At 36.4% G+C, this 27,444-nt stretch overlaps 3 protein-coding genes and 1 pseudogene across 3 annotated transcripts; 3 read left to right on the forward strand and 1 right to left on the reverse strand.

The window, feature by feature from the left end:
* The first annotated feature begins 9,130 nt into the window (after positions 1–9,130).
* Positions 9,131–9,960, forward strand: LOC107621998 (early nodulin-93). Its single transcript, XM_016323942.3, has 3 exons — positions 9,131–9,340; positions 9,472–9,533; positions 9,635–9,960. Exons 1-3 carry the CDS (start codon positions 9,244–9,246, stop codon positions 9,803–9,805), a joined length of 330 nt encoding a protein of 109 aa, XP_016179428.1. The 5' UTR covers positions 9,131–9,243; the 3' UTR covers positions 9,806–9,960.
* A 5,162-nt stretch (positions 9,961–15,122) lies between these two features.
* Positions 15,123–15,574, forward strand: LOC148579112 (uncharacterized; annotated as a pseudogene).
* Positions 15,575–23,275: 7,701 nt separating this feature from the next.
* LOC107623802 (early nodulin-93) lies at positions 23,276–24,122 on the forward strand. Its single transcript, XM_016326174.3, has 3 exons — positions 23,276–23,506; positions 23,621–23,682; positions 23,780–24,122. Exons 1-3 carry the CDS (start codon positions 23,407–23,409, stop codon positions 23,942–23,944), a joined length of 327 nt encoding a protein of 108 aa, XP_016181660.1. The 5' UTR covers positions 23,276–23,406; the 3' UTR covers positions 23,945–24,122.
* OTP82 (Tetratricopeptide repeat (TPR)-like superfamily protein) lies at positions 24,119–26,566 on the reverse strand. The gene has a single exon (XM_016326173.3). The coding sequence runs from the start codon at positions 26,468–26,470 to the stop codon at positions 24,212–24,214; it is 2,259 nt and encodes a 752-aa protein (XP_016181659.2). The 5' UTR covers positions 26,471–26,566; the 3' UTR covers positions 24,119–24,211.
* Positions 26,567–27,444: the final 878 nt, after the last annotated feature.

Consider the following 27,444-nt stretch of genomic DNA (forward strand, 5'->3'; position numbering starts at 1 on the left):
TGTGATGAGCGGATAATTTATACCCTTTTTGGCATTATTTTTACATAATTTTTAGCATGATTTAATTACTTTTTAGTATATTTTTATTAGTTTTTATTCAAAAATCACATTTCTGGACTTTACTATGAGTTTGTATGTTTTTCTGTGATTTCACGTATTTTCTGGCTGAAATTGAGGGACCTGAGCAAAAATCTGATTCAGAGGCTGAAAAAGGACTGCAGATGCTGTTAGATTCTGACCTCCCTGCATTCGAAGTGGATTTTCTGGAGCTACAGAAGCCCAATTGGCACGCTCTCAATTGCGTTGGAAAGTAGACATTCTGGGCTTTCCAAAAATATATAATAGTCCATACTTTTCCTGAGATTTGATGGCCCAAACTGGCGTTCAAAGTTAGCCTAAAATATCTTGGCGTAAAACGCCTAAACTGGCACCAGAATTTGAGTTAAACGCCCAAACTGGCACCAAATCTGGTGTTTAACTCCAGGAACAGCCTAAGCACAAAAAAGTTTCAATGCTCAGTCCAAACACACATGAAGTAGGCCCCGAAAGTGGATTTCTGCACTATCTGCACTTAGTTACTCATTTTCTGTAAACCCTAGTTACTAGTTTAGTATAAAAACTACTTTTAGAGATTTATTTTATATCACCTTTTTAACTTTGATCTTTTTGACGGATCTATCTTTGGATGTTTAGTCCTTAGACCTTTGGATTGGAGGCTGGCCTCACGGCCATGCCTAGACCTTTTTCACTTATGTATTTTCTACGGTAGAGTTTCTACACCCCATAGATTAAGGTGTGGAGCTCTGCTGTTCTTCATGAATTAATACAAGTACTATTGTTTTTCCTTCAATTCACACCTACTTCTTCTCCAAGATATACTCTCGTTCTTAATTCAGTTAAGTCAGAATGAAGGGGTGACCCGTGACGATCATCCAAATCTTCGTTACTCGCTTAGCCAAGATTGTGTGCCTGACAACCACAAAGCGATCTACATGATATTCAACGTAGTCATTGGATGACAGCTGGCGTATACTCTCTTGGATATCTAATACACGGACCGAGTTCGTGAGATTAGTATCTTCGTGGTATAGGCTAGAACCATTGGCAGCATTCCTTAGATCCGAAAAGTCTAAACCTTGTCTGTGGTATTCCGATTAGGATCTGGGAAGGGATGACTGTAAAGTGCTTCAAACCTGCGAATATGAGGCGCAAGTGACAATGTGCAAAAGGACAATGGTCCTATTCCGACGCTAGCGGGAACCGACAGATGATTAGCCGTGCGGTGACAGCGAATATGAATTTGTTTTCATCCGAGAGGATCATACAGCTTGTCATGGAAGGAGGTAATGCATGGTTGGAAGAAGGCAGTAGGAAAGCAGAAGTTCAGAAGCAACAAAGCATCTCCATACGCTTATCTGAAATTCCCACCAATGAATTACAAAAGTATCTCTATCTTATTTCCTGTTTTATTTATATTTTAATTATCAAAACCTTATAACCATTTGAATCCGCCTGACTGAGACTTACAAGGATAACCATAGCTTGCTTCAAGCTGACAATCTCCGTGGGATCGACCCTTATTCACGTAAGGTATTACTTGGACGACCCAGTACACTTGCTGGTCAGTTACGCAGAGTTGTGAAGAAGTGTTGAGATTACGTTATGCGTACCAAATTTTTGGCGTCGTTGCTGAAGAACAAACAATTCGCGTACCAGTATCATAAGTTCCATCAAGTCATCACCTCGTATGGTTTTAAGGTAAATATTATAGATGAATGTGTATACGTCAAGTTCAGTGGGAGTAAATACATATTTTTTTATCTTATATGTTGATGACATTTTACTTGCCAATAATGATATAGGATTGTTGCATGAAGCTAAGAAATTTCTATCAAACAAATTCGAAAAGAAAGATCTTAGTAATGCCCCTTTTGTGTTAGGAATCGAGATACTAAGAGATTGCTCTTAAGGTATTCTTGAATTATCACAAAAGAACTATATCGAAAAGATTTTAAGTAGATATGATATGAAAATTTGTAGACCAATCGACACATTTGTAACTAAAAGAGACAAATTCAGTCTCAAACAATGTCCCAAAAATGATCTTGAGAGAATAGCTATGCATGATAAACCTTATGCATCAGCACTAGGGAGCTTAACGTAGGTTCAAATTTGCATACGTTTCGATATATCATTCATAGTGGGAGTGTTGGGTAGATACTTGAGCAATCTAGGCATAGATCATTGGATAGCTGTTAAACGCGTAATGCGTTATCTGAAAAGAACAAAGGATTACATGCTTACTTATCAGAGATCAGAAAATTTGGAGATCATTGGGTACTCTGATTCGATTTTGCGGGATGCCAAGATAGTAGATGCTCTACTTCAAGTTGTGTCTTCATGTTGGCTGGAGGAGCTATTGCATGGAAGTCTAACAAACAGACTCTTGTAGCTTCTTCAATAATGGAGGCATAGTATGTTGCTTACTTTGAGGCATCCAAACATGACATATAGTTGCGAAACTTTGTCACTGATTTTCGTATAGTAGATGACATTGAAAGGCCATTGAAGATATTTTGTGACAATAAGTCAGCAGTACTCTATTCCAACAACAATAAAAGCTTGACAAAATCGAAGCATATAGACATCAGGTTCTTAGTTGTCAAGGAGAAAATTCAAGAAAAACATATTTTTATACAACATATAGGAATAGAGTATTGCTAGCAGTCCCATTAACCAAGGAATTGATCTCCTAAAGTCTTTTATGAGCACATTACTCGGATAGATGCCAATATATGTGATGCCTTAGTTTAGTGGGAACTTATTTTATGCTATATGTCTTATGACAGATATTGAATTTTCTTTCTACAGAATCAAGTTGATGTTTTTTTCATGTTATGTGCAACGTTTATTTTTGCAATATTTATTTTGTGTTGATCTCAATGAAGTTTTAAAGTTGAATCAGCTAGAAATAGAAATACATGAGATTACTTGACATGTAATTTCTATATTACTCATCCAAATTTGATCTACGTCGTTATCATGGTTTAGTAACGATATTAATCTGATAAAAGTTGCGGTAATTCCATAACTAATATATGAGACAGACCAAATTGTTAAAATAATCAAGAAAATAACATTCATATGAAAAGTATATATGTATAGTCCAAGTGAAAGATTGTTAGAAAATTATTAATTTGCTAACTTATTTATGGGGAATACTGATGCGTGAGCATCTTTTCTATCTTTTCCTAGTGAATTTGCATCTAAATTGTTAAGTTTAATCAAGAGTTAAATATCTTTTAGCCACTATGAATGCTACTTTGAGTTGTGTGCAATTCTGTTTCAGGTAGCATTTGGATGAATTTGACGAAGTTTCTATAGAAAAAGAGAATAAAATGAATGATGCTGTCAACTCTGACCTCTTTGTACTCCAACAGAAATAACTTGAGTTACAGAGGTCCAATTGACGCAGTTTTAGTGACATTAGAAAGCTAACTTCCAAAACTTTCCAACAATATATAATAGTCTACACTTTCTTTGAATGACACACGGGCCATGGTGACACCAAGTTAGGCGCCAGGATGAAGGAATGCACATAATCAAGCGGCCAGTGCAGCGCCTAACTTGGGATAAGTTATCCAAGTTAGGCACCAGCTCAAGAGAAATGAGTGGTCCCTGCATCTATAATAATGATGGCAATGAAGATTTTATTAATTTTAATTAAAACTTTATTTTATTTACAAATAGGAAGAGATATTATTTAGTTTTAGAAAATATATTTTACATTTATTAGGATTAGATATAAAAGGGAAAAGAATCAGTCCTTCGGACTTCTCTCTTCTCTGATACCTCATTCCGCACTTTACAGTTTTACAGAATTCTTATTTTCTCTCTGAACCATGAACAACTAAACCTCCACTATTAAGGTTATGAGCTCTATCTATTGTATGGATTGGTACTATTACTTTTCTATTTTAATTCATATATTGATTTCAATTTCAAGAATTGTTTTCGTTTTTTATCTTATGAATCTGGGTGGAACGGAAGTATGACCCTTGTTCTAATTGAGTTCTTGTAAAACTTGGAAAAGCTCTTTACTTGAACAACAACTTGAAAATAATTTCTCCTAAAATTCTAATTATATGGACTTAACGGGATACGTGACATATAATCCTCTTATATTTGGGTAATTAGGATTTCTGTGGTATATAAACTAGAATTGAACTTAACCCTCTAATTGGAATCAAGTGACCAAGGAATTGACGATTGATGAAGGTTAGAAGAGACTAAAAAGGTCTAAGAAATTAGGGTTTAGTCACATATAGTTTGTCATGAATTGAATCTTGCATGATTAAAATAGTTGGTAAGAAAAGTTAATCTGGAAAATAAATATCTCTGAAACCTTAATTGTTTTCTCCCATATTATTTACACCAATTTACTGCTTGCTTTCTAATATTATGAATTTACTGTTAATGCTTTTGAACTCTCAAAACACCATTTTCTGTTTGTCTAACTAAGTAAATAACGCAGTTATTGTTGCTTAGTCCATCAATCCTCATGGGATCGACCCTCGTTCACTTGAAGTACTACTTGGTATGACCCGGTGCACTTACCGATTAGTTTGTGGGTTATAAATTTCGCACCAAATACATATATCAATTGTAATCGTAAAATAAGCTATTTCATAATAAATGACTTATATAACGTTGATCTCATTTATTATCATAAATACTAAATTGAATAAGTCATGATTACTTTTGATTTAAAATTCAATAAGAATAAAATTAAATATACTATTTTATTTAAATTTTAAAGTTATAAGTGTCATGTTCAAATATAAATAATAATTTTAGAATTTCGGACATCAATTCACCAAAACTATTCCCGTCCCCCTTTTCTCTATCAAAAGAGTTACAAAAATACAAAAAAAATTAATTAAAAAAGATTGAGATAATTCTTTAATTATTTTTATAAATACAGATATATTTTGGTAATATGACATAGTGATTTAATATGAATAATTTGAATTATAAAATTATTTGTGGGAACATTTGCACCCTAGCTCTCTCTAGTGCTTTTCTTTCAAGGGTCATCCATGCTCTGTGTATTGCACGTGAATTTTGTATACGTGTTGCGAATCTAGTTATTCTAGACCGTGTGATCTAATTTCAGATATCTCAATGCATGCACCTTTAATAAAGAACGGTTTTGTTAAGAATTAATTTTTTGGTTGACAAGTAATCAGTGGGAGGATATAAAATACTCCTAATTTTATTTGTTTAACTTTATCTTAACAAAAGGAACAAAATTATTTCTCCATTTGAACACACCAAAACATAATTACTTCTTGAACAAAGCAATCTTATTCTTAAGGTTTTTTTTTTTGGCTGATTTAAATAAGTTAAATAAAAAAATAATAAAAAAACTGTTTAAACAGAAGAATAATTCCATTTAAAATTATTTTTAAATTTCTTTTAAGAAGAACAAAACTTTATTTGATAAGGTTATAATCTTATCACTATCTTTGTTATAGTGTCTGTCACTATATTTGTATCTCTTATAATCAAACAAAAATCAACACGTCAATTACAATGCATGATATCTCTTATCAATTAATAAACCCAAAATCATCTTGATGATTAGTAATAAGATTAAACGCTTTCACACAATTCGTCTCACAAATAACATTTCGTTGACACACATCTCAAATTAAGAGATATCCTCTCCAAATAACAAACAATTTTTCTTAAAAATACTATTACTTTCAATCATTCTCAAACACCCCTTTTACCAACTCCCATTACAATAATCTCTATTAATGCAAACAAATCTAACACTATCACCAGAACCAGTATAATTAACATCATAATTAATCTTAAAAGTACCAATAAATAGGAGATTCTAAGAACCACTTAGAATAGAAAGGAAGGACATATGTTGTAATTTAAAAATACTCATAAACTCATTTTCTGAAACTAATGTCAGACAAATTTTTTTTTCTGGAAGCCAAATTTCATGAAGATTAAAAATGTCATTATTCCTTACTCACTATATCTACCAAAGTTTCGAAAAGAACCTAAACAAATGTTATTTACTATGATATAAGAACTAATTCTTCGAATTTAGAAAATGACAAGAAATATTTCATTTTATTCTTAATTGTTATGTTTAAAATAAATTATTATTAATTATTAATGTAAAATATTATCAAAATACTTTATATAATTAAAAACAGTGAACAAAGTTAGTTTGTACATTATTTAATAATTTCTTTATATTTTATATATGTATTTTCTTTTGTCTAACAAAAATTTAAAATTAGTGAGTTTGTGTCGGCTACATTCGTGTTAATTTTAGTGTCTGTATAACATAACTTGAGAGGCTAGGAAGCACCGATACGACACGCGATACGGACACGACACGACACGGATACGCCGACACGTTCTTTTTATAAAAAATTGGATACGACACGTTTAGGATACGTTGTGAATTAAAATTTAAATAATATATTAAATTAATAAAATATCATATTGTAAATATAAGAGGAAATATAGTTGCATAAAAAAGTCTAAAAATTATGCAATTATTAAAAAAATAAAAAATTTTAATCTACTCTTGCCATCTCGCTAACAGAAAATGTATCAATTTCTTCTCCTCCAAGTCCATCATCTGCAAATACCACAGCTTCTATGTTTGGTTCATCTAAAGATAAATACGAAACCTCACTCAGATCTGGACTGTTGTCATCAACTCTGCTTCTATTAATTATTTTATTTTTAAATTTAAATTTTGATTTGTTTTGATTTTAAAATATTTTAAAATGAAAAAAAAACAGTTAATTGGGCCATAAAACCACAAAATCGGGTCGGACTCGTTCGAATTCGTGACAGCTTCACTAAAATTCTGCACCGCAAAAAAAAACACGTCACCGATACGCTCATTTGAAGTATTCGTCGAGTGTCGGTGTCAGATTCGTGTCCGACACGGATACGCAGACACCATAGGAGAATCCGTGCTTCATAGTTGAGAGGAAAAGAAAACTTTTTAAAAGAAATCAAAACAATTATATTGATTGTTGAAAAATTACGAATAAATAAAGTGCCTTAATTAACTTAACCTGCATCAGTCCCTTGTACTATCTAGATACATATTATATATTATGATATTGACTCGATCCGAATGATTCTCATGCTTTAATTTCGTTCCTTTGATTAGTACTATTTTTAGTTTCTAATTTTTTTTGTTTAGTTCAATTCTTTTTGTTGTTGGGATGAGCAGTGCCCATGGTTTTCTAGCCTTCTCTCTCGACTAAACCGCTGGCTTCTTCTACTGTTGCCATTGCGGATTAAAGAAAAATGTGTACTTTCTTTAAGTTGCTAAATTGATATCAAGAAAACAAAGGATGTGTGTGAGGTTCAATCGAAGAAAATAAAGGGATCTTTTTTATATGACTTTTGTGATGTTTGAGACACGAGAGGATAATGTCAGTATATATGTTTAATGTTAGTATTTGTTTACTATATATATATTACCCAGGTTAACTCGTTTCTTTATATATGTAACCAGAGATTTTTTAATTTTTATTTTAATAGGGAAAAATATAGATTTTATAATAATAAATCGATGACTTTTTAAATAAATATTTTAAACTAGTCAGAGATATATATAAAAAGTTATATGTAATTATTTTTATATAAAATTTATTAAATATAGACTTCATATTATATGAGTTTTTAATTTCTTTTAATTTATTATTAGATCAAAGTTTTAGCATCTCCAACAATTTTATAGTTAAATGAAAAAATTCTAATTAATTAAATAATATAGTTTTTTATTTTTTTTCTTAAAAGAAGAGAGTAATAAAATTATGAATTATATAAAAAGTACTGATATCAACTTAAACTTTGTTAGATTCCATATTAATTAGTTTTAGAACGAGTAATTTTACGTAGTAGTCAATAAATATTATTATTTTTTTGTTAGTATTTGGTCAGTAATAATTTATATCAATATTTATAGGAGTTTTGTACATAAAATATATAGTTGTACCTATATTTATTAGAATTTTATATACATGAATAAATATAATTTGTACCTACATTCTTTTAGAATTTACACATATAAATTAATAAAATTTATCTATTAAAGATAATTTAGTATTTGTAGCGGTCAAATAATGACAAAAAATATTAAAACTTGCTAGCCTAAAAAAAATTCTCTTTTAAAATTTCATTTTAATTAGTAGAAAAGTTTTTGAAATTTTTATTTTAACAAATAAAAAATAAAAGTATTAAAAACTTCAATTTTACATATTTCCATAAAAGAAATTTCAATTAAAGCACGTGTTAACCAGACATTTGATTTTATTCGTTTAAATAAGATTAATTTGAATTACAACTTTATAAAGTAGATGATAATGCATTAATTTTTGGGAAGACAAAAGAAATGAAGGGACAAGGACAAGGACTTAAATGAAAAACCACTGCCTGAGACGGTGGATTTAGGAGAAACCATCAAACTTCACCTGCCAAGGACGGGTGCAATGCATAATGCATGCACGATGCAATGCAACTCCCTCTCTTTCTGTAATAAAAATAGATAAAGTAGTTAAATCATAAAATATGTGTTAATATTTTATTTTTTATATTGTCTACTATGTTATTAATGTATATTTTTCTCTAATTAAAAAGAGTGTGATATTATGTAAAATGATTTGTTGTAAGAAATAAAATATATATTATTTAAAAAAAACTCACCTGCAATTATTTTCATATAAAATTATTAGTTGAAAATTATTAAGTAATTTGATATATTTAATTAAATTATTATGTAATAATTTTTAATTAATAACTTTACATGAAAATGAGTTTTCAACGTATTATTTATTAAAACAAGAAATATATTAGTATATGATGGTTTCGAAGCAGCTGAGTGTAATGTTAAGTAGACAAAAAAAAAACAGCTAAAACTTGCTTTATTTAACATTAATTAATTATCATAACAATTAATGAATACTAAATAAGACAAGTTATGACTGTTTTTGACTGATTTTCTTTTGTTACCAAACATTTCTGGAGTTATAAATATGGCAGCAACTTAACCCTCTCTTCACTCAAATTAAAGCTATTGAGTTATATATATTGTATTGCTCTGCTTAATTACTAAAATTGAACTTGTATTATTCTTCCATTAATATTATAAATTTTTTGTTGAATCAAAGTAAGATATAATATCTGAATATGGCAAAGGGAAATGTTACTGCGAATTATCCTCTTGAGAGGACCAGCTTGGCTTCTCTGGATCAGAAGCTAGCCATGGCAAAGCGTTGTTCTCGTGGTAATTAAATTATTCTTCACACTTATCTTGTGTTATCAATAGTTTTCCATGCATGTAGTAATAATAATAATAATCTTGTATTAATTAATTAATTTTTATAATTATTTGGTTTGTTCATGATTTATAAACAGAGGGAGTGATGGCTGGAGCTAAGGCAGCTGTTGTTGCCGGCATTGCCACTGCCATTCCAACAGTAAGTATTAAGTATTATGATTATTCCATCAAATAATAATTAAGATTTAATTATATACTATAATAAGATTGATGCAAATACATTATTTGCATTAATTGTAGCTGGCTAGTGTAAGGATGGTGCCATGGGCAAAAGCAAATCTGAATCACACTGCTCAAGCTTTGATAATCTCAACCGTGGCTGGAGCAGCATACTTCATAGTGGCTGACAAAACCGTTTTGGCAACTGCTAGAAACAACTCCTTCAACCAACAACCCTCCAATAATCCATGAACTCTTCTGTTATCTATCAAATTAAAAATATCTATGCATGTATTCATAGATAAAGAAACAGTTCAATTTGCATTTCAGATCCAGATATATGTACTACTGATCTGATGATGATGGATGAATGGATTGATGGTTGTCTTTGATTATCTGAATGCAAATTTGATGGCCAGATTATTTTATTTCAAGCTTGATGGTTAATTACTGTGATGAGACCTAATTAATTTGATATACTAATTCCAATTAAGTGCCTTTGTTTGAAATATTTATATATACAATGCAACAAATTTCAATTAATTGTATCCTAAACTAAACCAAGTTTTATATCTTCATGCTTTAGTCAGACTATGGTAGTTAATATTCAAATCTAAATGTCAATTGGTCTATTTGAATAATAAAATTTTTTGGGGGTAATTCACCTAGATAAAATAAATAGAGTTTAAAATTATAATAAATATTTTAAATCATAATTATTTACATGACCTAAATATTTTTATATAAATCGAATCAAATTGATTTAATTTACGCTATTTACGTGTAAATCGAATCACTATTTGTACAACACAAACATAGATTATTGACATTTATATTTTAAAGTTAAACTTTTAACTAAATAAAAAATTTAACTTTAAAACATAAATGTTAATAAAGAAATATTCTCGTTTGAATTCAAATAAAAAATTAAAAAAATAAAATAAATAAAAATAGAAATTCAATTTTTGTATTTTAATTCAAATTCCAAAAAATCTACATTTTTATAAATTTATGAAAAAATTTATGAATTCAAAATAGAATAATAAACTATTTTTAAAAGTTCATTAATAATTATCCTTTAACTCCTTAGTATTTAGTAATTAAAAAATTATTACTGGAACTTTGATAGTGAATTATTTCTCAAATAACATATTGTATAAATATAGTTAGTCTTTTTAACATTAAAAGTCCTGGTAATATAATTAGTCTCTTGATTAACTTAATTCGATTTACATGCAAATAGCATGCGGGAGCCACTTAGATAGAGATGTCAAAAATGTCTTTTTTTAAAGATATTTTTAATAATTAAAATTTAACACATATAATCGATTAAATTGTTCTATTTTTATTAAAATTAGACCGGACAAACCAGTTCAGCCGAAAAATTAATAAATTAAATTTTGAACCGGTCTAAATTAATATTTTTTTATAAAAAATTACCACAATATCCCTATTATAAAAAATAACTAAAATACTCCTAATATATATATATATTAATTTTAAAAACTCTAAATCCTAACCTTATGACTACAGAGAAGTAAAGGGCTAGAATTTAAGATTCTCAAAATTAATATATATAATAGAAATATTTTAGTAATTTTTTATAATAAATATATTGTAGTCATTTTCTATAAAAAAAAGATAATATTAATTTAAATCAGCTCAAGATTTGATTCACTATTTTTTTAATTTGACTGACCTAATTTTGACTAAAATAATACAGTTTAATTGATAATATATGTTAAGGGCTTGTTTGGATAAGCTTCTAAGAAAAGATCTTTTTTGAGTTATCCTTTTTTAAAAGATCTTATGAAAAAGTAAAAGTAATTTTATGTTTGGATATCTCATGTAAAAAGATCTTTTTATCTATCAATTATGTTTGGGTATAACAATATAAAAGTACTTTTTTGTTTATTTATTATGTAAAAAATATCTTTTTTTTAAGGAAAAAAGATCTTTTAAAAAAAGATGTAAATTGTAACTTCTCAAAAAAGATGTTTTTTTTTATTTTTCTAGTGCTTTTACTTTTACTTTTACTATTAGAAATTTGTCAAACACGTTAAAAATAAAAAATAAAAGATATTTTTTCATTATTAAAAAAATCTTTTTTTATCAAGATAATGACACCCAAACAAATACTAAATTTTAATTATTAAAAAACATCTTTAAAAAAAGACGTTTTAGACGTCTTTATTTGAGTGGCTCTCATAGCATAAATCGAGTCAATTTGATTCGACCTATATATAAATGTTCAAGATAGAATGCGTAACTAATTTTTAGGGTAAAAAACTAAAATAAGCCATGGGGAGATACATATTACACAATTCAGCCAAAAAGAAAATTGATTCACCAATCAACCAATGCACAATTTAATGTAGTTCGAATCAACTCATTTCGAACTTGAATCCTATGTAATTCAAAATGAGTTGATTCGAACTACATTAAATTGTGCATTGGTTGATTGGTGAATCAATTTTTCTTCTGACTGAATCGTGAATCGTGTAATATGTATTTCCCCATGACTTATTTTAGTTTTTTATCCTAATTTTTGTTTAGAATATCTGTATAATTTTAAACTTCATTTGTTATCAAAATAAATTATCCTATATTTTGTATATGTAATATGTGGATTAAGTTCTTTTTTTAAGTGAGAAAATCGACAAAATAAGAAAAAAAATCTAAAAAGACCCTCAACTTAAAGTTATAAACTGAATATGATAAATGTTATAAATTTAATAGTAATTACTTTTTTATTTTATTATTTTATAAATCTCTTTATTTTAGAAAAAAAATTCGCAATAACATCCAAAATGGAGAAGATTCGGCTCCCTGTGTCAAGATATAAGCAACTTTCATTTTAGTAAATGATTCTTTAATAAATTTAAGTACATGTTTTAATTTTATAAATTTGATTTCGATGTATGTATCATTAAGTATAATTTTTTTTATAATATATCTAATTGCATATTATCATGTTAGTAACTAAAAAATATGAATGTGATTAGATAGTTGTAAAAAAAATCATACTATTTGTTATTATGGGTAACCGGAGATTAATGGGCTGGACTTGTTAGGCTAGTCCAATCGTTCGAGGAGGGAAGCCTTTGAAGGGATTCACGCTTCTAGGCCTCCGTCCGACTTGTGAGTATGAGTGAATGGGGGTGGTACCTGCAAAGACACTCCGATGCCTAAGTCAGCAAGGGTGTAAGCAGGCCTAGAGAGTATTGGGACTTAGAGATACCTGATGGGTGTCAGTGTATTTATAGTGGTGAACCAATAACCACCGTTGAAGCAGTTCCACCTTTTAAGGTGGATAACCGTCCCTTTATCTTAGGGAAGTTGAGATATGGCTCCCGGAAGTGGGTTGAGAGATTTTAGGGGCAGTTACTCATTTGAATGAGTGTCTATCTGCCAGCTGATCTTCGTCCCCGACTTCTTTGGAACAGGTCGTGGCATGAACCGACTTCTTTGGGAGAAGGTCGGTGCAGGGTGAGGCTCAAATCTTTGGGTTGAGCCTTTCGTTTGGACCTGGGCCTTAACATTGGGTCAGGGTATGAACAGTGCCCCTACTCGAGCCCAATTTCTTTCAAGAATTTGGTTCGAGTATTCTACTCGGGGTTGTAGCCGACCTGTAGGGGAACCGACGTGATTTTTTGGGACCGACGTGACTTTTTGAATTTCCACAGTCGCGTCTAATCAACCGTCGCGTCTGTTAGGAATTCGTGTATCCACACGTAGGGATTAATTGCGTTGGTAACAGTGCACCCATTAATGATTGCTTCCATTTTTACTATTATGCCCCTAGCGTGTTTATAAATACTTTCCCTCTCTTTCGTTGTTTCGTTTCTAAAAACTTCATATTTGTGCATCCTTGTTTTTGGAGAAAGCTTCGTTCTTGCCTTCGATTGACTGTTGCTATTCTCATTGCTTCAGAAGTAAAGGTCAGTCCTTCTCCTCTATCACAAAATGCTTTTTATTTGCGTGTTTTTGTTTCGGAGGAGCGTTTGATCGTAGTTTTAGCCGTTCCGTTGGTTTTGGAAACTTCTGCCTCAGACCCTTAAACTTTATTTTGATTTCTTTCCTTTTTTCTTTGTAGGATTCGTTGCCCCCTTTAGAAAGATGTCTACCTTAGAGTCTCTTTCATTATGGGTTGACGGTACGGTTCTTGGGGAGGAACCTTGGGTGGATATTGACTACATCATCGACCTCCGCATACGTCATAGGCTCTGTACTTCTGATGAGGATGGGCCGAGATATGAACTGATTGCCTGGGTCCAGGAGACCAGGTTTGCTTTGGGAGGGCTTCTGAGGCGGCCCCTCATTTTTTCTATATGTATGAGAACATGATTACCCGCTTAGGTGTTTTTCTTCCTTTTTTCGACTTTGAGATAGCTGTTTTATGCCACTGCCGTGTTGCTCCTACCCAACTTCACCCTAATTCTTGGGGTTTTCTGAAGATTTACCAGTTTATCAGCCATGCATTAGACTTTCCGACTTCCTTGAGGATTTTCTTTTTTCTCTTCCACATGACTAAGCCCTTCAGTGGGCAAAATAACAAACAACAATGGGTGTCTTTCCGGACCATACAAGGTCGGAGAGTTTTTACCCTTTTTGATGAATCCTTCCATGACTTCAAAAATTTCTTTTTCAAAGTTCAAGCAGTAGAGGGTCACCACCCCTTTTTCCTGGATGAAAATTCTTCTCCTCGTTTTCCCCTGTACTGGCTAGAGGCCTCTCCTTGTGAAAAATATGGTTTGGAGGATTTGGATGAGGTAGAGGCGACCATTGTGGGGTTCCTCCGAGAAGTATGGGGGAGAGCCCCTTACCTGGATACAAAAAAGTTTCTTCATGGGTCTCCAACCTTTGTCCAGGCTCAACTAGGTAGATTTTATTTATTTATCAGATTTTCCGACCTGATGGTCGCACAACTTGTATTCTCTGACTTGTTTTACTGACTTTAGCTTCCTAATTGCTTTTTACAGAAATGGCGAAGAAGAATTCCAAGGAGTCTTACCAGAGAGTTCAGGAGGTCAAGGCGAGGTCACGCGCCAGAGTCGGCGGTGCCAGGGCAGCTGGTCCTTCTCTTCCTTCTCCTCCCCCTCCTCCTCACAATATGGGGACCCCTACCCAACCTATTGTCCTTTCTTCCTCAGCCTCTTCTCAGCCGTCCCCTCCTCCCCGATCTTCCCCTGAGCCAGAAAAGAAGAAGCGCAAGACTTTAGAGTCTAGCTCTTCTTTTGAAGGTGAGGCCAATGTGGATGCCCCTCAGTTTGTTCGGAAACATATCTATCCTCATACTCACATAGGTATGGATGATGCTTTTGATCGAAACCACCTCACTATTCTGGCTCAAAAGAGTATCAGGGCGGCAGGGGTGTGCACGAAGTTCCTTAATATTTTTTAGAAGACTCCCCTTAGCTTTTTGGGTTCATCCTCGAGGGTTGGGGAGTTGGAGAGGAGGCTTCGCTTATATCAAGGGCAGGAGAAGGTGCTGAGGGAGGAGGTCGCCAAATTGAAGGAGGAGAGGAATGGCCTCCAGGAGAGGGAGAGGAAGTTGCAGGCCCAGTGTTCCATGGCGGAGGGTCTAAGGGAGAAGGCGCATGAGAGCTATTCGAGTTTGTTCGAGGACCTTGTGTTGGTGAAGAAGGACTTGATGAGAGCTCGGGAGGCCTACACAGAGTTGGAGGACTCCATTGCTGATGGGGCTGAAGAAGCATGGAGGATCTTTAAGGAACAGGTCGGGGTTCTTGCTCCCGACCTGGATCTCTCTCCTTTGGATCCGGATAAAATTGTGGTCGAGGGAGCTATCGTTTCTCCTCCCTCTCCCTGCTATGTCACCGAGTCTGATCTAAAGACTCGGGGCAGAGGATAATGGAGTCCCCTCCCCGACCAAAAGATGCCCCGAGTTCTTCGAAGGCTCCTGGAACTTCCACTCCATCTCCTATGGACGCTTCTCATCCTGGCCCTGATGGCGCTCTGACCACTCTCCCTGACTCTGGTGGTGACGTCCTTCCTAGCTGAAAAAATTTGTTGTGCCTATATGGGGGCCCGGCCTGTGGGTCCCCCTTTTTTTTAAACTATTTGTTTTTATGTGGTGGTGGTGATCTGCTGACATTTTCTTGGCCTTTTATGGCCGTAAACAAAATATTTAAAAAAGACCCTTTTTTGGATAAGGGTTTAGGTTATATTTCTTTGTCTTGTTGTGTGCATGCTTTTCTGTTTTTAGGTTTCGAAAAACCTTTTTGATCCTTGTTTTGAAAAACCTTTTTCTTGGCTGACTGCCCCTCCTTTCAAGTTTCTTTTAAGTTTTCCTTAAGAACTTGGGGCAGCCTTTTGCCTTGGCGCTTTCAATAGGTTTTCTGATCTCTTTTTGGTATTCCTTATACTCAATTTTTTTATTTATTGAGTTCTTATGACTTAGGCTATTTTTGCGATGCGTTTCTTTACTTCTCGGTTATTCCGACTTATAAGTCGGGTGTTTTCGAGTTTTTCACGATCTACTTTTATAGCCTCTTTACACCGACTTGTACCTCGTCGTTTCATCCTGACGACCATCTAGGTCGATTCATGGGATTTTCACATTTTGTCGAGTTTAAGTCGGCGCGTTTCGTAGAAAGAAAGAAAACGAGAAGGAATTTATAAGAGATATTGTAAAAGATCTTTATTTATTTGCGAAGGTACTTTACCGCTACTAAGGGTTTTTGACTACCTATGGTCCCTTAGTCTCTACTGTGATGCCTCGTTAAAAACCACCCTTCAGAAAAAACCCTTTTCTTTTGGGAAAAAATCATGAAGTTGGGAAAAGAGTACATCAGGGAGTAGAGTTAGCTATAGTACCTTTTCATATTATAAGCATGCCACGACCTTGGTAACTCGGTGCCGTTTAAGTCGGTCACCTTATAATAACCTTTTCCTAAGACTTCACTAATTTTGTATGGCCCCTTCCAATTAGCAGTGAGCTTTCCTTCCCCAGATTTGTTGACTCCAATGTCATTTCTGATTAAGACCAAGTCGTCTGGGGAAAAACTCCTTCGAATGACTTTTTTGTTGTATCTGGTAGTCATTCTTTGCTTCAATGCTGCTTCTCTTATCTGGGCTTGCTCTCGGATTTCGGGGAGCAGTTCAAGCTCCTCTTTGTGCCCCTGTATGTTTCCGACCTCATCATGGAAGATCACCCTTGGACTTTGTTCGTCGATTTCTACTGGTATCATGGCTTCTACGCCATAGACAAGTCGGAAGGGTGTTTCCCCTGTGGCAGATTGAGGCGTCGTCCGGTAGGCCCATAACTCTTGTGGGAGCTCCTCGGCCCAGGCTCCTTTTGCATCTTGTAGCCTTTTCTTTAGTCCTGCCAGTATGACTTTGTTAGCTGCCTCGATTTGTCCATTTGCTTGTGGATGTTCCACCGAGGTGAACTGGTGTTTGATCTTCATACTGGCTACTAGGCTTCTGAAGGTAGAGTCGGTGAACTGGGTTCCATTATCTATAGTGATGGAATGAGGTATCCCATACCTTGTGATGATATTTTTGTAGAGGAATCTCTGACTTCTCTGGGCTATGATGGTGGCTAATGGTTCTGCTTCTATCCACTTTGTGAAGTAGTCTATTCCCACAATTAAGTATTTGACTTGTCCTGGGGCCTGGGAAAAAGGTCCTAACAGATCCATCCCCCATTTTGCGAAGGGCCATGGAGAAGTTATACTGATGAGCTCCTCCGGGGGAGCCACGTGGAAATTTGCATGCATCTGGCATGGTTGGCACTTTTTCACAAATTCTGTGGCAGCTTTCTGCAAGGTCGGCCAGTAGAACCCAGTTCGGATTACTTTTCTGGCTAGCGACCTGGCTCCGAGGTGGTTTCCACAGATCCCATTATGAACCTCCTCTAGTATTTCCGTAGCCCTTGAGGTCGGTACGCACTTCAGTAATGGTGTTGATATTCCTCTTTTATAGAGGATATTTTTCACCAGAGTGTAGTATTGTGCTTCCCTCCGAATTTTCTTGGCCTCTTTTTCCTCTTTGGGGAGGATGTCGAATTTTAGGTATTCGACCAAGGGGTTCATCCATCCGAGGTTTAGCCCGGTCACTTCAAGGACATTTTGTTTGTCCTCTGCTTTCACCACAGAGAGTTCTTGGAGAGTTTTCTGGATCAAGCTTCTATTATTCCCCCCTGGTTTGGTACTTGCTAACTTGGAGAGGGCGTCTGCTCTGCTATTAAGATCCCGAGTTATATGCCTGATCTCGGTTTCTGCAAAGCGCCCAAGGTGCTCCAGAGTTTTTTCCAAGTATCTCTTCATATTTGGGTCTTTGGCTTGATACTCTTCATTTATCTGGGAGGCACCACTTGGGAGTCACTGAATATCATCACTTTTGTTGCGCCAACCTCTTCTGCCAGCTTCAAACCTGCAATCAGGGCTTCATATTCTGCCTGATTATTTGAAGCTGGGAATTCAAATTTGAGGGAAACCTCTATTTGTGTTCCCCTTTTATTAACCAGTATTATGCCTGCACCGCTTCCTGTCTTATTTGAGGATCCATCTACGTATAGTTCCCATGTAGTTGGCTTTTCCTTTTGATCTCCTGCGTACTCCGCTATGAAGTCAGTGAGGTATTGGGTTTTAATTGCCGTCCGGGTTTCGTACTTCAAGTCGAACTCGGAGAGCTCTATTGCCCACTGAACCATTCTCCCTGCAACATCCGTCTTTTGGAGGATTTGCTTCATAGGTTGGTTCGTTTGGACTCTTATTGTGTGGGCTTGGAAGTAAGGCCGTAACCTCCGTGAGACTATTACTAAGGAGTAAGCGAACTTCTCTAGCTTGTGGTACCTTAGTTCAGGGCCTTGTAGGACTTTGCTGGTGAAGTACACGGGATGCTGCCCGACCTCATCTTCTCGTATTAGTGCGGATGCTACAGCTTTGTCTGCTACAGACAAGTATAGGACGAGCTCTTCCCCAACTAGAGGTCGGGTCAGAATTGGAGGTTGGCTCAAGAACCTTTTGAACTCTTGGAATGCTTCTTCGCATTCTAGAGTCCATTTAAACTGACATCCCTTTCTTAGTAAAGAGAACAGTGGAAGGGATCTTAATGCTGATCTTGCCAAAAACCTGGAGAGGGCTACAAGTCGTCCATTCAATTGTTGAACCTCTCTTAAGCAAGTCGGGCTTTTCATCTCTAGGATGACTTTGCATTTGTCGGGATTTGCTTCAATCCCCCTTTGCGTCAGCATAAATCCCAGGAATTTTCCAGCCTCCACCGCGAAGGTACATTTTGCGAGATTTAGCCTCATCCCATGCAACCTTATAGTGTTGAAAACTTGCGAGAGGTCTGTCAAGAGGTCGGCTTCTTCCTTGGTTTTTACCAGCATGTCGTCTACGTAGACTTCCATTAAGTTCCCGAGGTGGGGAGCGAACACCTTATTCATCAGCCTTTGATATGTGGCCCCGGCATTCTTTAATCCAAATGGCATGACCACGTAGCAGTAGTTTGCCCTAGACGTGATGAATGATGTTTTTTCTTGATCCGGCTTGTACATCGGGATCCGATTGTATCCCGAGTAGGCATCCATAAACGACAAGTATTGATACCCCGAGCTAGAGTCTACTAGAGTATCAATGCTTGGGAGTGGATATAGGTCCTTAGGGCATGCCTTATTCAGGTCGGTATAGTCAACGCACATCCTCCACTTGCCGTTTTGCTTCTGGACTAGTACTACGTTTGCTAGCCATGTTGGATATTTAACTTCTCTGATGAAGTCGGCTTCCAGTAGTGCTTGTACCTGCTCCTCCACCGCTTGAGCTCGTTCTGGGCCAATTTTACGTCTTCGCTGCTGCACAGGTCGTGATCCAGGGTATATTGAGAGTCTGTGAGACATGAGCTCGGGGTCTATCCCTGGCATGTCGGAAGCTTTCCAGGCAAAGAGGTCATAATTATCTCTTAAGAGCTTTGTCAACCTTTGTTTTAGGTTTTCTTCTAGGTCAGCTCCTATGTTGGTATTTTTTTCCTTCCTCTTCGCCGACCTGTACTTCTTCAGTTTTTTCCCCTGGTTGTGGCTGCAGCTCTTTTTTGGCTCTCGTGCCGCCTAGCTCTATGGTGTGGACTTCTTTGCCTTTTCCTCTCAGGTTCAGGCTTTCATTGTAGCATTTTTTTGCCAATTTTTGGTCTCCCCGTACCGTTGCTATCCTCGCATATGTCGGGAATTTCATGCAAAGGTGGGGGGTAAATACCACTGCTCCGAGTCGATTTAGGGTAGTTCTGCCAATCAATGCATTATATGCTGACCCCACGTCGATGACTATAAAGTCTATGCTCAGAGTTTTGGATTTTTCCCCTTTCCCAAAGGTCGTATGGAGGGGCAGGAATCCCAGTAGTTTTATTGGCGTGTCTCCCAAACCATACAGGATATCGGGGTAAGCTCTTAACTCTTTTTCATCGAACCCTAGTTTGTCGAACGTGGGCTTGAAAAGGATGTCTGCTGAACTCCCTTGGTCTACCAGAGTTCTGTGGAGATGGGCATTTGCCAGGATCATGGTTATCACCACTGGATCATCGTGTCCAGGGATTACTCCTTGCCCATCTTCTTTTGTAAATGAGATAGTTGGGATGTCGGGTGCTTCGTTCCCAACCTGATGAACTCGCTTGAGGTGTCTCTTACGAGATGACTTGGTGAGTCCCCCTCCCGCAAATTCTCCCGAGATCATATGTATGTGTCTCTCGGGGGTTTGTGGTGGTGGGTCTCTTCTGTCCCCGTCATCTCGCTTTCTTTTCCCATGATTGTTTGACCTTTCCATGAGATATCTATCAAGTCGGCCTTCTCTGGCCAGCTTTTCTATCACATTTTTGAGGTCGTAGCAATCATTTGTTGGGTGGCCATACATCTTATGGTACTCACAGTAATCGCTGCGACTTCCTCCCTTTTTGTTTTTGATGGGCCTGGGAGGCAGCAGTCTTTCAATATTGCAGATTTCTCTGTATACATCCACTATGGAAACTTTTAGAGGAGTATAAGAGTGATATCTCCTTGGTCTGTCGAGACCGACCTCTTCTTTTTTTCTTGGGCTCCCTTTCTTTCTCCTTTATCGAGTGGGGGTGCCCAAGTCGCCAACTCGACTCTCTTAGTCTGGCATTCTCCTCCATGTTGATGTACTTTTCTGCTCTTTCTTGTACATCACTCAAGGAGGTGGGGTGCCTTTTTGATATGGACTGTGAGAATGGACCTTCTCTAGGTCCATTTACTAGTCCCATGATGATTGCCTCAGTGGGCAGGTCTTGAATCTCCAAGCACGCTTTGTTGAACATTTCCATGTAGTCCCGTAAAGGTTCTCCGACCTCCTGTTTTACTCCCAGGAGGCTCGGTGCGTGCTTTACTTTATCTTTTTGGATGGAGAACCTCATTAAGAACTTTCTCGAGAGATCCTCAAAGCTGGTAACCGACCTTGGAGGGAGGCTATCGAACCACTTCATCGCCGCTTTCGACAGGGTGGTCAGGAAAGCTTTGCAGCGAGTTGCATCAGAAGCATCAGAAGCATCAGCCAGATACATCCGACTTTTAAAATTGCTTAAATGATGCTTCGGGTCCGTGGTACCGTCATAGAGGTTCATATCAGGACTTTTGAAGTTTCTTGGAACTTTTGCCCTCATTATGTCCTCACTGAATGGATCCTCTCCTCCCAGGGGCGACTCTTCTCGGTCGCCACGGGGGTTCCGACTTCTAAGGGAAGATTCTAGCTTCAAGAGTTTTTCTTCTAACTCTTTCCATCGCTCTATCTCTTCCCTTAGATTTCGCTCCGCCTCCCGTTGTCGTTCTAATTCTTGTTCCATCTGTTCTAAACGACCTTGGTGATCATGGACCAACCCCATTAGCTCGGCTTCAAAGGGTGGCCCTTCCTTTCCTGATTCTCATCCCTCCGAGGAGTTTACCTTTGGGTTTTTTAACCCAGAGGTGCCTTCTCTATGTTGGTCGTTGGCTCTCTGGTGAAGGGTTAGGTCCGCGTCGTTGTTTCCAGTATCTAGGTTTTCTTGTTCGGAATCGGACGTTGTATGACCATCTTCTGGTGAATTGTCCGCCATCACTGGTTGATCTCTCGGGTCCCCGGCAACGGCACCAATGTTACGATGGGTAACCGGAGATTAATGGGTTTGACTTGTTAGGCTGGCCCAATCGTTCGAGGAGGGAAGCCTTTGAAGGGATTCGCGCTTCTGGGCCTCCGTCCGACTTGTGAGTATGAGTGAATGGGGGGTGGTACCTGCAAAGACACTCCGATGCCTAAGTCAGCAAGGGTGTAAGTAAGCCTAGAGAGTATTGGGACTTAGAGATACCTGAGGGGTGTAAGTGTATTTATAGTGGTGAACCAATAACCACCGTTGAAGCAGTTCCACCTTTTAAGGTGGATAACCGTCCCTTTATCTTAGGGAAGTTGAGATATGGCTCCCGAAAGTTGGTTGAGAGATTTTAGGGACAGTTACTCATTTGAATGAGTGTCTATCTGCCTGCTGATCTTCGTCCCCGACTTCTTTGGAACAGGTCGTGGCATGAACCGACTTCTTTGGGAGAAGGTCGGTGCAGGGTGAGGCTCAAACCTTTGGGTTGAGCCTTTCGTTTGGACCTAGGCTTTAGCGTTGGGATAGGGTATCAATATAACAAATTTAAAATAAATCTAATATTATCACTAAGCTTCTTTTTATAATGTTGTGAGAATATATAAAATTAAGTTTAACTATTTAAGAATGACCTAGCGATTTATCAGTTAGTTTGTTAAGTAAAAGCTACTTGGTAATTCAAATTCTATCATCGCTATGTGAAACATTTCTATTTTCTAGACAAGGCATCTTAATTTGTTTAATAACCCTAATTTATTTATCAAAATATTTAATCATCTCTTTCAATTTTTCTTTTAAAATGGCATAGCTTAAAGGAAAAAATGTTGCGTTCTTTAACTTGTCCAGTAAAATGTATGAAGTTAGCAAAGAAAGAGGCACAAGAACAGGTTCAGGTTCAGGGGAAGAATACAAAGTTTTTAATGGCATTTTTTTGGGTGTTTTAGGAATTAGGACACGAGTTGATAACGTAATAAACTTGCATACTTTACTTTCGTAGGATCTGATCTTGGATCTAATAGCACTTCCAATCAACGTGATGCTAAATCAAGCAACTGCAATACTGGATAATGTTTCTTTTCACATACTCTTTTAAAAGATTTTCCTTTCTTTTGAGTTTTGAATAACACTAATTTCCTTTCAAAAATGATTATTTCTTTATAATAATAATAGCTATAAATATATGATTAATAAAGATGTTAAATATTTTATTTTTTAATAACTTTAATTTAAGTTTTAGTTTTAAGAATAGTAAAAGAATTTTATATTTAAGGAAGAATATTTTTAAAAAATTATGTACGAAATCTTTTTTAGTTCTCTTCTTATGTGGTTTATTACCAGGAATAATATAAAAAATAATTAATTCAATAAATAAAGTTATTTGAATTAATGCATATTCAAATTTTTTTATTCATTTAAATTGAAAAATATATGCTTGGTGTGCAACAGTGGAAGTACAAGCTTAGAAAAAGTAGTGGTATTTTAGGAATAACAAAAGAATGGACAGACAACAACACAAACTCAAAACAGCTGCCTTAGACGATGGATTTTGGATGAAACCATCAAACTCCACCTGCCACGTACGGCGCAAATGCAAAATGCACTCCCCCTTCCCTCTCTCTGGCGAATTGTTAATGGTTTCCTTAATCAGTGACTCCCTTATAAATATGGCATCAACCATTCTTCCTCTTCATTCAAATCCACTCTACTCATCATCTGCTTACTAAAACTTGTTCCATTGTTACAATATTAGCTTTTCTGTGGATATGGCAAAGATTAACAATGTTGCTCCTCACTCTCCTCTTGAGAGGTCTACCTTGGCTTCTCTTGATCACAAGTTGGCCATGGCCAAGCGCTGTTCTCATGGTAATGCATGCCTTATCTATGCCTCTAACATACTTAACCTTCCTTTTCTTTTATTCACTTGGTAATAAACTTGAAAATCTGAAAATTACTTTGTTCATTTCATTTTGTAAACAGAGGGTGTGATGGCAGGAGCTAAGGCAGCTATTGCTGCTGGAGTTGCCACTGCAATTCCAACTGTAATTATTTCTTTCACCACCTATTCAATCTTTTTTCATTTGTTCTACTGTTTTACAATCAACCTAATTGGGGTCGTTCTTGGTAATTCATATACAGCTGGCTAGTGTAAGGATGCTGCCATGGGCAAAAGCCAACCTCAACCACACTGCTCAAGCTCTCATAATTTCAACAGTTGCTGGAGCAGCATATTTCATAGTAGCTGACAAAACCGTTTTGGCAACTGCAAGAAAGAACTCCTTCAAGCAACCCACCAACCCATGATTTATTTCCCAGTGGATTGCAAGAAAGAACCCGTTTAAGCCACCATCCAATGCATGATTTCCCATTGGATAATGCTGGATTCGGTTGCTTACATTGTATTAGACAATTTACTTACAGCATCTACCAACCTTGGAACACATCAAAATATGTATTAATAAATAAAGAGTTTCAAGAGACAGAGAGCATATATGTACCAATTATCATTTAGTTCTCTCAGAAATGCAAATCATTAAGTTTTCCCCCTTGAATATAAAGAAAAATTAAGTTTCACCAGCAATCATTACATGAGCATAACCCATCTTTAAAATGGTGGAATCGGTTTCTATCTCTTGCTATTATTTCCCTATTGAAAATCTTGGATATAAGCTTGGTCGCCAAATGGCAGTTCCTACAAACACGAAGATTCTTCACGATCCTAATTGTAGTCCCTGGTTTTGTGCTAATCAAACCAAAAGAAATAGCCAATTTCTCACTGTGATGACTCAAAGCTCCTTCCTTCCACTCCTCATCCATATCATAGAGCACCTCTGAGGTATCAGGCACAAAACCAGCCTCCCCCAAAAGCTTATCTACCTCATCTAACATTGTATGTATCTCTTTACTCTGAGGATGGAACTTATCGCCTACAAGGAACTCATGAACAACACCATCAACCTCTATAGAGGTACATCCGGGAACTTTCTTCATCCCTTTGTCATTTAACATGGTTCTTATCCTTGCTACATCATCCCACCTTCCTGCTCCTGCATATATATTTGACAAAAGCACGTATGCGCCAGTATTTTCCGGCTCCAATTGAAAGAGCTGTTCTGCGACATATTCACCAAACTCGACATCACCATGAACCTTACAAGCATTAAGCAAAGAACCCCATATAGCTCCATCCGGCTCCATGTCCATGCTTCTCATTAGGCTCTTTGCTTCTTCAAACTTCCCAGATCTAGCTAGGAGGTCTATCATGCAACCATAGTGTTGCAACTTTGGTGAAATTTTGTAATCTTGTGTCATTGAATTGAAATACTGCCGCCCAAGATCTACCAAACCAGCTTGAGTACAAGCAGATAACACCCCAACAAATGTGATGTCGTCCGGCTGGTACCCTTCATCAGTCATCTCGGAGACAAGCCTGAGGGCCCGATCTGCGTGCCCGTACATTGCCAATCCCGATATCATGGCATTCCAAGAAGCCAAGCTTCTACAACTTGTGCTTCTAAATACTTGTTCCGCTACCTCAATGGACCCACATTTTGCATACATGTCTATGAGACTTGTCCAAAGTGCAGAAGCATTGTCTATGCTCTTCAAATTCCTATCAACATAGGCATGAATCCACTTGCCAAGGTCCAGAGCACCAAGGCAAGCACAAGCTGGAAGAACAGCCAAGAAGGTAACATCGGTAGGCTTCACATTTGATCGAAGCATGAGGTCAAAGAGTGCCAAGGCATCCTCATAGAAGCATAGGTGAGAATAACCACCAATCATAGTATTCCATATAATCACATCCCTTTCCTCGACCCCATCAAACAAATCACGAGCCTTATCAATCTCGCCACACTTGGCATACATATCAATTAGTGAACTAGTAAGCTGAAGATTTGAACTAAGCCTATGATCTCTAACCCAAGAACCAATCCACTCCCCCAACTCAAGCTTCCTCAAATGACCACAAGCACAAAGCAAAGTCACCATTGTGCTCTGATCAGGCTCAACACCTGCCTCCTTCATCACGTCAAAGCAATCCAGTGCTTCTTCAAATCGATCACTCTGCACATACCCCGCAATCATGGCATTCCACGACACCACATCCTTCCTGGGGATTTCATCAAAGAGAGTTCTAGCATCATCCACACGACCCTCCGAGACATACCCAGTAACCAAAGCCGTAAAAGAAACAGCATCTCTTAGAGGACTTTTATCAAACACCTTCCTTGCATCACCCAATTCACCAACTTTAGCGTACATAGCAATAACCGAGGTGTGCACATGGGGATCAGATTGAAGGCCAAGCTTGATGACTTGCGAATGGAGCTGTTTCCCTTGACGGGGAGCCTTGGATTTGGCGCAAGACTTGAAAATGGAAGGGAAAGTGTGGGAATTGGGTTGAACACCAGAAGCGATCATTTCGGAGAAGGTGTTGAGGGAATGGAGAGGGGAAGGGGTAAGGGAATGGGCGCGAATAAGGGTGTTGAAGATGAAGGGGTTGGGTTGTTGGGGGGCGGAGCGGAAGAGGGAGAGAGCGTAGGAGAGGTCGCCGGAGGGGGAGAGGGCGCAGAAGTGGATGAGTTTGCTGAGGGCGAAGAGAGTGTTGTGGAGACCAGTTTTGATGACGTGGCAGTGGACTTGCTTCAGGGTGTGGATGCTTTCGCATTGGGACAGGAGAATCAGGGATGGGTGGTTCTCCAGGAGCGTGTAGGGAGGGTCGGTGGAGCTGGGAAGAAAGTGGAGAATGGAAGAAGAAGAAGAAGAAGAAGAAGAAAAAGAAGGAGCAGGAGCAGGAGGAAGAGGGGGCAGTGAAGAGAGAAGCATTGTTGGCGGTGGTGGTGGCTGACGCTGCAACCGTTGGCGCCAAAAGCATAAGGAGTTAGTTATTTGCAGTTTGGAATGTGGTTGGAGAGCTTGGTAGTTAGCGCCTCATGGATATGGATATTATTATTATGGAAAAGTCTAAAGAGCACCAACTTTGTTAAATTTTGGCCAGCATATAACCAGCAAAGAAAAGTAAATTATTGGATAAAATCTCACACCAATCTTACACCATTAAAATCATTATTAATGGCTACAAATCACAAAAGTTGCTGACCCCTTAGTATTCTTCTATTATTATTATTATCAAAATGGTAATTTCATTTTTATTTATTTTTTTATATTATTTTTATTTGACCACAATTTGATCTCATTTTTAAGCCATATCGATCTTTCAAAGACACTTTTAAATAATGTATGGATCGATTTCAACCTCTATTTTTTTTTAAATCCTTTGAAACTATATGTTGGCAATTGCTCCCATATTTTCCAAAACTACAAGGTAAAGTTTGTTGGTAAAAATTCAGTTCCAGTTAATTTCATATGAAGTTAATAGATGAGAACTGATAGATAATAATTTAGTATCATTTAACGACTCTCAATTATCAACTTCACATGAAATTAACTACACCTGAATTTTTACCTAATTTGCTATAATCATATAATAGGTTTACTACGTTCACTTTTAACGCATGAAATTATCACATCTTTAAAGAATTTAACTTAAAATTTGGACAAAAGTAAATTTTGGAAAATACATAGACCGTGCAACTAAATATCTTTTAAAAATTATTTATCATTCAGTCTTTAAAAGAGAGAAACTAAAAAACTAAGTAACTTTTTATAAAAATCAAATAATTTCCTATAAAAGTAGATATTTAAATTAATTAAATAATATTTAAATTAATTAAATAATATTTAAATTAAAAATTTGACTAAAGACTGAAAATTTAAAGGATAAATAACATTTCTCATTT

Source organism: Arachis ipaensis, chromosome B10, assembly GCF_059453495.1.
Source record: "Arachis ipaensis isolate K30076 ecotype BB chromosome B10, ASM5945349v1, whole genome shotgun sequence".
Lineage (NCBI taxonomy): Eukaryota > Viridiplantae > Streptophyta > Magnoliopsida > Fabales > Fabaceae > Arachis > Arachis ipaensis.